General features: G+C 39.8%; 1 protein-coding gene across 2 annotated transcripts in view; it reads right to left on the bottom strand.

Annotated features, from left to right (window-relative positions):
* LOC105937679 (retinoic acid receptor beta) overlaps positions 1 to 12060 on the bottom strand; it is a 158496-nt gene that overhangs the window by 73155 nt on the left and 73281 nt on the right. Inside the window, exon 1 of one of the 2 annotated variants that reach the window (XM_036145597.1) lies at positions 1309 to 1488. The exons of the other annotated variant lie outside the window; for it this stretch is intronic. Within the exon in view, the coding sequence (XP_036001490.1) occupies positions 1309 to 1420 (112 nt within the window). The 5' untranslated portion in view covers positions 1421 to 1488. Of the gene's footprint in view, positions 1 to 1308; positions 1489 to 12060 lie in introns of those variants that run through there. 2 annotated transcript variants of the gene reach the window in all.

Raw genomic sequence — 12060 nt, 5'->3', positions numbered from 1 at the left:
TGTCAGCTCTTGCGTTCGTCGCATCGGTATATCCCGCCTTAAACTATTATACTGCAATGTGATTGGCTCAAAGTGTTTTTTCAAACATTAATGGTTGAAGCCACAGACATCATATATGTAGACGCGTCATAGGGCGCAGGTTCGCACGTCATCGTCACCGCCATATTGTATGTGGCAGAAAAAAGTTGGGTTCTGTTATTGTGAACGTGAATCAGAATACATTTCCTGTGCTGCATGAAAATGTATTCTGGCTGATTTCACTACTTGTATCTGCCTTCTACGATATATATATATATATATATATATATATATATATATATATATATATATATATATATATATATATATATATATTTGTGTGTGTATGTGTTATGTGTTATGAATATAAGGATCAATTTGTTAAATCTAAACATTGTGGTCTTCATTATTTCATAAAACCGTGTCACATGTGAGATTAAAGTCCCTCTGATACTGTTTAAGTGACTGAGTAACTGCAGATTTACCACATTTAAGATGGCGGACGCTCTGACGCATCGCAGCATAGGCAGAACCCGCCCAATGACGCGTTTACGTATATAATGTCTATGGTTAAAGCCGGAGCACTACAAGATGGATTCTCGTATGTTTGTGAATGCTAAAATACCGCGAGATTTGATCTTGCTGGCAAGGTTAGTTTCGGATTCCGAGCAATGAGAGATAGGGATGCAAAGTGCTTGAAAAATTGACTGTACTAAAGAGATAAGTGATGGACTGTACCGAGACAAGCTAGACCCTGTTCCAAAGGTTCATTATCTCGAAAAAACCTCTAGGATCAGTGGGATTGATTCATATGAGCATGGTAACTAAACAAAGGATTTACATGACCTGCCGCCGCTGCCCACTCAGAAGCTGAGCTTGCTTTTTTATCTTGTCAGTGAAGTTAGTTTTTATACCAGCGATGAATTTATAAATGTGACTTCTTTAAGGGCTCACGACCTGAGCAACTTTGGATGGGTCCAGGATCTCCAAATGTTTCATCTTAAAGAGAAAACTCTTAATTTCAGAATTACGTAAACAACACACCTTCACCTCAAAGTGTTGTGAGGTGAAGCACTGTAAGGTGACACACACACACCACCAACCGCATTTTGACCATGTTTGAAATTCACTGTTGGCTGCAAGTAATTTTAAATTTATACCTAATCAAGGCTTGTTTAAAATTTCACAAATGTATGCACTGCTGCACAACGTGGCCTTGAATTTGCAGAAGGCAGAATGCTTTCAAAGCTCTTGAATTGTGTCATGACGTCGGCAGGATCAGACACTTACACTCTTTGGACATTCCCACAGCAAAGCACTTCTGCAGGCGACAGTACTGGCAGCGGTTCCTAGTCACTTTGTTGATGATGCAGTTCTTGTCCCGGTGACACGTGTACACCATGTTCTTCTGAATGCTCCGACGGAAAAAGCCCTGAGGAAGCACACAGAGGGGAATGGTGAGGTGGGTAAGGAGTTTTGTACAAAGTAGCCTCTGAACATCAGCTTCCCTTTTAATATTTCAAAGCTGCCAGTTTTCTTCTTCTTCAAAATATTCACTCATTTCCACTGAACCCTCCTGCCAATAAACATAATGTCAGAATAACCACGTGCAGACTGTTTTGTCTTTTGCTGCCATTGCTGCTTAGAGAGTTGGCACATCCCTGCTGGGAGCGCCGCAGAGCCTCTAATGTTGGATTTAAGCTCAGACACAGAGAGCTGGTGGGAACAGAGCGGAAGAACCTTGGAGTATCAAACAGAGAAGCTGCTGCCGCTGTTTGGGAGATTAACCAAGGACTGTGGTTCAGCTGGGACGCACTACTTCTGAACTAGACAAGGTGACATTGAGTTCTGTGAAAGACCAAAGCTTCTCGCCTTGCTTTCATTGTAATTCAGCAGAGAAGTTAAAGATCTTAACTGAAGTCTAATTAAGAATTATTAGTAGTTTAGACAAGAAATCCACATATCTTGGTATTTTTTAAAGGGCAAAGGAAGTTGTGTTTGTAGGAATCATATAACAGATTTAGTAACTTTTTGCCCTGAAACTCACAACCAGTTTATAGGTTATATTCAGAATGTTAATACTACGGAAACCTCTGCTTATCGTAAAGAAAGGCTTCTGTTTTCTTTTAACAAAAGAAAACTTTGCTGAGTCAACAGGCAGGGAGGATGCTTTTGATGACATTCAGTCATAAACAACATTTGACAAAATACTAACCTACAGTAAGAGCTTTATCCATTCAGGAGTTAACATTCAGTGTCAGAGGTAATGTGACCTTGAAGTATATAAAACACATTAAAAACTATTCACGCCCCCAACTTTTCCCTATTTTGTCCCAATACAAACCTTAATGTATTTTTTTCCTGTTTTTTTGTGACAGACCAACACAGCAGTGAAGTAGTGCTTACCTTTGAAGTGAAAGTGAGGCTATCCCAATGTCTACAATTAAAAATCTCACAAGTGTGACATGCATTTGTGATCAGCCCATCTGAGCCACTTTGTAGAACGTTTTGCTGCAGTTCCAGCTTTGGCTGTTTTGTGGTATGTCACACATTTTAACCTTTCTGCACATCTGGAGACTGATGTGCAAATTCTCTGAAAAATAGTTTGGTTGGAGAGAGTCTGTGAACAGCAGTTTTTTAACTACTGCAACAGTTTCTTAGTTTGATTTAAGTCTGGACTTTGACTAGGCCAGCTTTACCGGCCCTTTCAGGCCATCCTACCTAAGCAGCAAATATTTCAGGAAAAAATAAGCTTCACATGGCGTCATTCACACATAGCAATCCTCTTTGAAACAGCGGGTAATGGGCAGCAAAAAGGCAAACAACAAAAAATATGCAGGACTTCTTCCTGTTTAATTTGCATCACATCCTGTAACTGTCCCGCCAAGCTCCAGGCTTCCTTATTTACACACAGTGCCCTCTGGTAGTGGTAATTTACCCTCTAGGCTACATAGGCATGTACCAGTTACTGATATCAAGGTATACCAAAGTTTTTAAAAGTTACAGTTTCAAAACCCCAACTCTGTCAGACAGTCCTCCAACAGCTCATCATACAGGTTCCAGGGCCTTGCATAAACAGTGGCCTTTCACGGCCTGTCTGCATGAAAGGCAATATGTTGGTAAGTTTGCAGTTTTGCCATTCTCTCTTTAGAATTGTTCTATTTTCAGAAATACATTGAACAGATTAGCTCTGTTGTTTCATAAGCCAATCGGGCCTTAAATGTCCCCGCTGACTCGCTGCACTCCTGAACAAACCTCTGAGGCTTTCACAGAAGAGCTGGATTTATACAGAGATTAAATTACAGATAGGTGGAGGCACTTGGTTGCACTGGATTCTATTCAGGCAAAAGGTATGAAGTACAAATACATACACATTTACATTTCTATTTGTAAAGGATTTATTTGGATTATTATAACTTTGTGTTGATCTTACATAAAATCATGATAGAACATGATAAAGTTTACTGTAACATAACATTAAGCTACTAAATAAAGAGGGCCGAGCAATTTAGACGGCCTCCCGTGTCATGTGATGATAGCGGTGCACTTATGGATCCAAAGTCAGACATAACTATTGTTTTGTCACAAAGCAAACTGACAAAGGGATGGTTCTAACTACTCTAAATGATCATGATGTTTCTACTGAAAAACAGTCATTCTACACTGCTAGAAACCCATATTCAGACGTGAACCCCAGAGAGTCATCCTCGGGTCAAACCATGACACCCAGCAAGGCTGCTATGTTAGACAATAATAATGAAAGCACTTTGCTTAAAATGCTGGGCCAACATGTTACGCAGGAAGCCAGAGTTGTTTGTCGATTTTTGTTCTTCACTTTGTGTTCATTTGGAATTGCTGTGAGATCTGAAATCATCATCCATCATTCAGGCCTTTTTGCACATGTTTGAAGGGGTTCGCACATACGAGGGGAAGGGAGGGTTAAAATTCCATTTACCATAGCTGTCTATGATGGATAAGACCTTGCCTTTTCATTAGTGAGCCAAGATGCATGATGGGAAACAGATTAGATCACAGGACTGAAACGGCTGACTCTGAAGCCCATCTTACAGCGGCCTAAAGCATCTGTCAAACGTGGCACCAACCTCCCAGCAACGCAGGCACTAGTCAAATGCAGCCTTTTTAGTCCTGCTGTGGCATATGACCGATCCGAGGTCAACCCCCCCACCCCTCCCCATCATCAGCTGATATTACTCATTTTTTAATAGAGGCCTTTATCTTGACAGGCACAAGCTGAGTGGGTTGCTAGAAACTCCTTGCGAGGCCTGACGGATGACAGTGGATGCGTCCTGCATCCTCACATGCTGCTATAAAAGTGTGCTCAGATCCGACGTGAGAACCAAGGCTACTCTGGCACTTATGTCATTCAGAGCTGGAAGGATGCAGGTCACTTAGCCTTGGAAATCTGTATGTATGGGGGAAGTGGGATACAGCGTAGCATGCAAAGGGTTGGACTGAGGAGCTGGGAGCTGCTGTGTGTTGTACACTTACCAAAGAGGACCAGTTTGCTGTCTGTGAGCTTGAACTAATCAAGACAAAAAAATGTGTTGACAGCTAAAGGTCCAGGCTGCATTGTTAAGAACAGCAGCTAGTTGTAGTTTTTGTGGCATAAAGGTAAATATATTATTAACGACCTTCTATTGCTCTTTTTCATTAAATACTTTTGAATTTCAACCAAGCTTTGTTTATTACCTTTCCAGAAGAACATGGATATGTACAAGTTTGTTGAGAAAAGCCCTAGTAAAGTGGAAAAAAATTGAGCATTCTCAACTTGCATGTTGTCCATGTTCTTCATAGAATCAAAACTATTACAGTTTTTATTTTCAATGCAACAAACACCAAGGGCATTGTTTGTGTTACAGACAGGCAGACTGACAAACAAGCCCAAAATCTCTGCTGTGCAATCCGTTATGAAACATTTACATTCATTTTGATTACATTTACCCCATGAAAAAATCTTATTTTAACTTACTTTTTCACCTCAGGTGTGAGAATATGTGGGCTGAGGAATATCTCTAGCTTTACTGTCTAAAATCTTATATAAAGGCTTGAAGGCTGTAGCTGAAGTCTGAGCTTTCTATAATTAAATACTTCCACCAAGGTTGGCTGATTTTTTTTCCTGATATATTTGAATGTGAACTCTGTAAAATACCGTGATATTCAGCATGGGTGACTGGGTTTAAATGTTTTGTTGCTAATAGAAATACAGAACTTCTGCCTTGTGAAGAGAAAACGTGACTGGCAGCGGGGGCGGAATACAATCTGCTATTGTCTGATTTTGTCCTGGTTACTGCAGTGGAAACGCACCTTATGTCCTCAGGATGAAATAAAACCAAAACAACAGGAAGAGGTGATGTGATGAGTCTTTAACCTTACAGTAATATCATGAATTGCTTTTGTTTCACCTCTTATCAATTTAAATATGACTTAGATCACTTTGTTCTGTTGTTTCTTGTAGCTTTAATTTATAAAAGTGAGGTTAAATCAATCTAATCAATCATAAAGCATAAAAATCCCCTAAGATTGGTGGATTAATAATGTAACATCACCCTGTCTAGGCAGATGGTAATACTACACATAATCCCTGCTAATTTTTAAGCTTTAAAGGTATTAAAGGTAGATAGCATTCAACTTTACTTGTCAGTCTCACACAGCCAATACAGAGAAACACAGGACGAACTGCAGGAAACCTTTCAGAAACTAAGCATGCTCTTTAGTTCTACAAGCTGTTTATCTGTGCACGTTTCTGAAAAGATTAGTTCAGGTCAGCAGTCAAACTCATCAAGCCTTTAGGCCATCACCATCAGCGTCTAAGATGATGCTGAGACACAATTATCAAAGATACTTCCACAATCATCACATCTCCTCTTCAGCCTTTTCATTTTTCATTTTCTTGTTTCTTTTCTCGTTCCCTCCTCTTCTGTTGACCCGAACTCTTGTCGTTCCCTCCAGCGGCCACATGACACGGGTGTTGAACTGAGACTGCAGACTGCTCTGATATTTGCCAGCATGCGTCCGGAGGGTTTACTCGTTGGAGGCTTATAAATGTGCAACCAAAGGACACCCCTGAGCTGAGTGTTGTACAAAGGTGTTTACCTCAGTAAAGTGCAGTGGGGGATTTGGGAGGCAGCTGTTTCACTAAATAAATGATAGGATCAGAGGTTTCACTGTGGGGACATGCTGTGGATGAATCACACTTCATGCACAAGGAAGGAGAGGAGAACAGAGATGCTAAAGTCAGTTTAGTCCCCTGCAATGAACCAAAACTATTTTTATACAAGTGACTATATGGCTATCCAGTCACTACCAAACTCATTCTGGGTAAAGCTATGCCTGGATTTCAAAAAAGTATATAGCTACGGGACATCAGTTCAAATTGTCTTACTTCATTTGACAGATTATCATTTTACCAGCATGCCACAAGGATGATATATTTTCAATACAATATGATTGAAATGACAAAACAACAATAAAAAGGGAAGGAACCTATAACATATAAGAAGGATATTATAAGGTCTTCCAACTACTAGAGAAATGGACAGACATAAAAAATCAACAGTTACCACAGACGCAGAGGAAACTTTGTGATAGACATAAATGCAAGGAGCTTCAAAGTAAAAACTGTGATGCGAAGAACTCCAGAAACAAATAAAAACTGATAAATATGAGGTGCTGACCAACACAGGAGCATAGTAAATGATTTCTTAATAATGCAATAAATGACTGTAGATGATGTTTGCTGAACAAGCAACCATAACGTACAGTAAAAGGCCAAAATCTTGTGACACACATAGAGCCCTCATCATAACTGAGCTCTTTATTAATACCGTTTAGTACTACAAGCACCTGAAGTACCATCAGCAGACACAGCCACGGCCACCTGGGAAACGAGGCCACTTCCCTCTGGACTGATAAACTGCACCTTTACCGAGATCATTATCCAACATCTTGTTATCTTAATGGGCAGGGGATAGGATAACAGAGCAGTGGCCCTGCTATCTTAGGCCTTCTCATTTACAGATTAAAAAACGAAAGTGCGGCCCATTAATTATTTAGCTACAATCCAACCCCTTGTCCACCTGGCCTCCTCCTCTTTCTCGCTCTCTCTCTCCCGCCCTCTTCCAGCTCCTGACATCAGCTGGCTGCCTGCCTCTCTGGGCCCGGTTCTGTGGCCGTGGCCACGGTGTTTTGAGTTGCTTAAGCATTCAGCGCAGCGATGGGGGGTTGGGGCTGGTGGATAAGCTTTCGCTGTTAATCGTGTCGACATCTTATCACTACCGCGGAAAGTGGAGAGGACACTGGAGACCCTGGAGGGGGGGCTCCTGTAAAACGAGCACAGGTAGAGCGGGGGGCTGGAATAGGAGAGGTGTGTGTGCATGTGTGTGTAAAAGAGGGGTGATATTTATCCAGTTTATCCAGTACAGGCTATTACTTACACCTCAGGTTCATTGGAAAAACATGTCAAAGTTCAGCGAAGGGACTTGCTGCATTGATGAAGGAGAGTTGGTAAGAGAGAGAAAGCATACGCTTCCTGGAACAGCTCTGTTACATTTGAAGAGGTTTAACAGGCAAATGGCCCTGATTGTTACCCCAAAAACACATGACAACCATCAAAGATCTGACTCTAAGATTCCAACAGTTTTTCTCGAGTTGTACTGAAAAATTGGCTGAAATCCCCCAGAAATTGTGGATTTTTAGCTTGATTGGCCCTGACTGGAACAGTCAGTTGAAAAAAATAAAAATAAATCACATCTTTTTCCAGTCAGTGAAGACAGCATAGCAAGTGTTACCAGGTCAGGCTGACAACCACTTAACTTGACTTTCTAAGACTACTGTGGCTAGTAGAAATGGTGGAGATCCCACTTTATAACCAAATTCAGATCTCAGATTTTTGTTCTGACAAATTCTGATTTCTCCTTAAGAACTACTAAATGGGAAGATTTAAGAAATTCCAACTTAAAATGATTGTGTTCTAGCCTTCCTGGCAGGACTGATATTTAAATTAAAAGCCGAGGCGTTACCACAGTGTGTGTGTGTGTGTGTGTGTGTGTGTGTGTGTGTGTGTGTGTGTGTGTGTGTGTACGTGCGTGTGTGTGTGTGTGCGTGCATGTGTGTGAGAGACAGAAAGAGAGAGCAGTTGCTGTATACCAAAACTTTACGAATATTTTAAAGTAGATGCAACACATTTTCAGAGTTCACATTTTATCTTAGAAAAATGTTGCATGTGGCTATCTAGTGTTCCTAAAGCTAAGTGCCCATTTGCTTTCCCTGGAAAGCTTAAACCCCCAGTGTTAACACTAAGATTTCCAAAAGTCTGCCAACATTTACATAACAGACAGTGATTGGAATGCTTATAGGAATAAAACATCAACTTTGCTCTAGTCCGTTCAGCCTTCCTATTATCTGCATCAAGTCACAGACTGTTGTAGACTGGCCAAAAATATTGAGACATGACTGTTGAAAGGCTGAAGAATCAATTTCTGGATTTCAGCTTTTGTTACATTTTGACCTGCCAAACTCATTCTGTCCAAATTCAATTTTCCCTTTAAGAACTGCCTTATACGATTTAAGAACATTCAAATTATTTTTAAGCTGCAACAATCTTCAGTGTGGAAGGTATTACTTAAGGGAAAACTTTTTCATTTTCAGTATTAGCAGGGTGGTTAAAATTAAAGAGTTAGAGACATTAAAATCTCCCATACATAATTAATAATATTTTGAGACTACAATCGTACTGTGGGACAGGGAGCGAGATTAAGATTTTTAGCAGATAATACTAAGGCTGAACAGAATTCAGCAAAGGTGCTTTGTTGTATCCATTTGACATTTTTAACCTTCACCTTTTATGGCAAATGCTGGCTTTAGAAATGTTTTGACCCTTTTGGAAATCCAAAAGTTTGGTAAGGATATAAGATTCAAGAAATACACACAGAGACTGTTTATAATACTAACCACTAATCACTAATAAAAGATTCTGATACCAGTTTAAAATGCAATTCAATTAAGCTAGTTAATATAGTTGAATCCTTTATATACAGAGATATGAAAAGCAGTAGTGTCAGCTCATTTTATGTAGACCCTCAAATTAATAAATAGTCATCTCTTCTGCAGTAAGAAACACTTGTGCAAGAAAATGTAACTAGGCCAGACTTATATAGGGCTTTTTACCCTCAGGTAAGTTACACTAAGCAATTTATAATGGCTTCTCATTAAACCAAACACTTGGCTGGGTATCACACCCTGAAGCTTCCAAATGAAAGGTGACACTACATCACTGATCCTTGGCTGACAACCCTGAAGACGGCCGCCAATCTTCTTAGAAGTGGACGTCTAAGTTAGTTCACCCAGAGGACAGACTGTGCAGTGCTTATTGATGGTACAGAAAAAGACTGAACAAGTACTGGTTATTCAGGAATTCAACATTCACAGTAAACAGAATGTAATCTGATTTCCTGTGTTCAAAACAAGATAATCTTTCTGCGTCTCATCCTATCCCAGTATCTTCTTCTGAAGTACATTAACCGTCATCCATAAACATCCATTTTGTCTTTCTTATTTCCTCCTTTATCAGGCCACTCCAATATATGCACTCTTCCTCCTCTACATGTTCAAACCTTGGGTCTCTAACTCTGTCTCTGAACTTAAGCTATCACACATTCTAATCCTGTCCATTTTGGTCAATCAGTAATAATCTGAACAGCTTCAGCTACGCAACGTCCAGTTTTATCTAATGTCTTTTTTACATCATTACAGGTCTGGATCATGTTGTAAATCTTCCCTTTGACTTTTGCAGCTATCGGTCTGAATGTAATCAGCCCTGCGATGCACGATCATCTCTTGCGCACACCTTGTTGCTTTGGAAACTCATTCCACATTCAATACTTCTGCTGCTTGCAGCTTTATGCTCATAAAAAAATCACAATACAATTTTCAATGAATTCCAAAGGGAATTCATTGAAAATTGAAATGGATTCATTGAAATGGATGGATGGGAGTTGTCTTTGATAAGTATTCTAAAAAATAACAATTGTTTTATCTTTTAAAATATAGCCATCAGTAGATTACAGCTACTAAATACACCCCCTTTAAAATCTAGTCCTAGAAGGTTTTTTGTGCTGTGCATTAATGAATTGTGTCAAAAAGTGGTTTTAACTGTTTAGAGAACATGGATCATAATAATGTTGTTGTTCATGTAAGGGCCATCTTTGATATTGATACCTTGTGTTGAAAAAGTGTTTTTCTCAATCAAATCAGAGATTAAATAAGTATATGTCATCAATGTTTGGAATCAGTTATTTCCGGATATTCCCTGGGTATAGGTATGAGCACTGGCAGACAAATTTCACACATCCACGCAGAGACAGCCTCTCTCAGCACGATGACTGCTATGAGCCTAGACCACTCCTTACACTCTTCCACTTCCTGAGAATCTGAAGGAGAAGGGTCTCCCCTGGAGGCCATTCATGTGCCCCTCATGGGGCTCAAAAACTTACAAGCTGGGTAAAAGGTGCCTTCTGTGAAACTCATGTCCCCTCGCTTCAATGGAGTGACAAAGGGGGAAATTCTCATCCTCTGCGGAGGGGAGGACCTGATTGGCATCGGAAAAACTGCTGGCCAAATCAGAGTTGAGTCTTAACTTCTGCTTCAGATGCCGGAGCAAAGAATCCCTATGCCAAAACCAGCTTTGTTTATTTTTCTCAGGTATTGCAGGAATTGCAAGCTGAGAGCAAAAAACAATCTGGAGTCGCCGCTGCATGGCTGAGTTTCGCATGCCGGGGACTCAACTGCATGCAGGACCTTGGACTGACCTACCCCAACCACATTTCGACTAGCTCATAGCCTCTAGCCCTATGCTGAAATAACCAACGTTTTCCTGGACCACCGCTCTCCCTTGGATGGTCAAAGTGAACCGAACTCACAGACGTACCAACAGGTTTGGCAGATAAATAAACAGGGAAAGTTAAATGGTTTATTTAGAAGATATATACGTAATGCATTTTCATCGAGGAGCTTACTGGGTAGCTTTCTTCGAACCAGGTCATTGCTGATGTAATTCGAGTGTGTTTTCATGGTTATAACAAACGTTATCTCCACAAGAGTTTCATACATTGATGGGATATTAATATTTTTGTTATCTGGTCCACTCATATCAACCAGCATAAAGCCAAAGTTTTTTTAAATTAGTGCCGAATGTCCACTAGCCTAATGCTGTTAGTTTGCAGTAACATTCGCTCTTCCTGGATATACGACTACGGTTCGTTTCGAGCATAAGGTTTGTTTCATTCGCTCCACCATTGTTCGATAGTGCTATGAACATTATTGTCGCATTAATATGGCATATTAATGTAAATTTAAAGGTGTTTTGTATATCTTTAGATTAGCCAATTTTAGTGACCAATTACTACAGCGACCCCTAGCCTCGCGGAGGTATAATCACATTAATAAAATCGAGCGTCCTAGATGAACTGATGTTTACTGAGAAAATCCTTCTTTAAAATGTTATTTCATCAAGTAATGTTTTGTTTAGCTCAGGATTTGCATTGTGAATGGGTTTAAACACATACCAAATCTTGTTCTGAATTAGTTAAGCTAATTTAACCTCAATTCACATTCTTTAAGATGAACTTTGGTTCTTTAACTCAGATCTGCAGTGAACCAGGATTCACTGAATTATTCCGATAATGATGATCAACCACTTTATTTTGTCTTTTTGCATGTACATAGTTCCTTAGCTTCTTTTATCTTCCTTTTGCTTAGTAGTTTTAGGTAAGTTTCAGTAGCCCAGAAGAGAGGAGTTGTTATTTGCAATATAGTGTTAATTCAGATAAACTGCATTATATAGTGATGTTCTCTGGATGTTCAATTTATTTCTGTTAATAAATTCTTGAACTTGAAGAGACGTTATCACTCCTTATGCCATATGTGTGCAGAGTTTGCTGTTAACGGCAGTGCTCAAATCATCCCTTTCAACTATTGTTCTGATATCAGCTATCTAGAGCTGATATCAGGAAAATACTTAATATT

The sequence above is a fragment of the Fundulus heteroclitus genome, chromosome 13, assembly GCF_011125445.2.
Source record: "Fundulus heteroclitus isolate FHET01 chromosome 13, MU-UCD_Fhet_4.1, whole genome shotgun sequence".
NCBI lineage: Eukaryota > Metazoa > Chordata > Actinopteri > Cyprinodontiformes > Fundulidae > Fundulus > Fundulus heteroclitus.
Note: the sequence above shows the minus strand (reverse complement) of the source record. Positions and strands in the feature narration are given on the sequence as shown.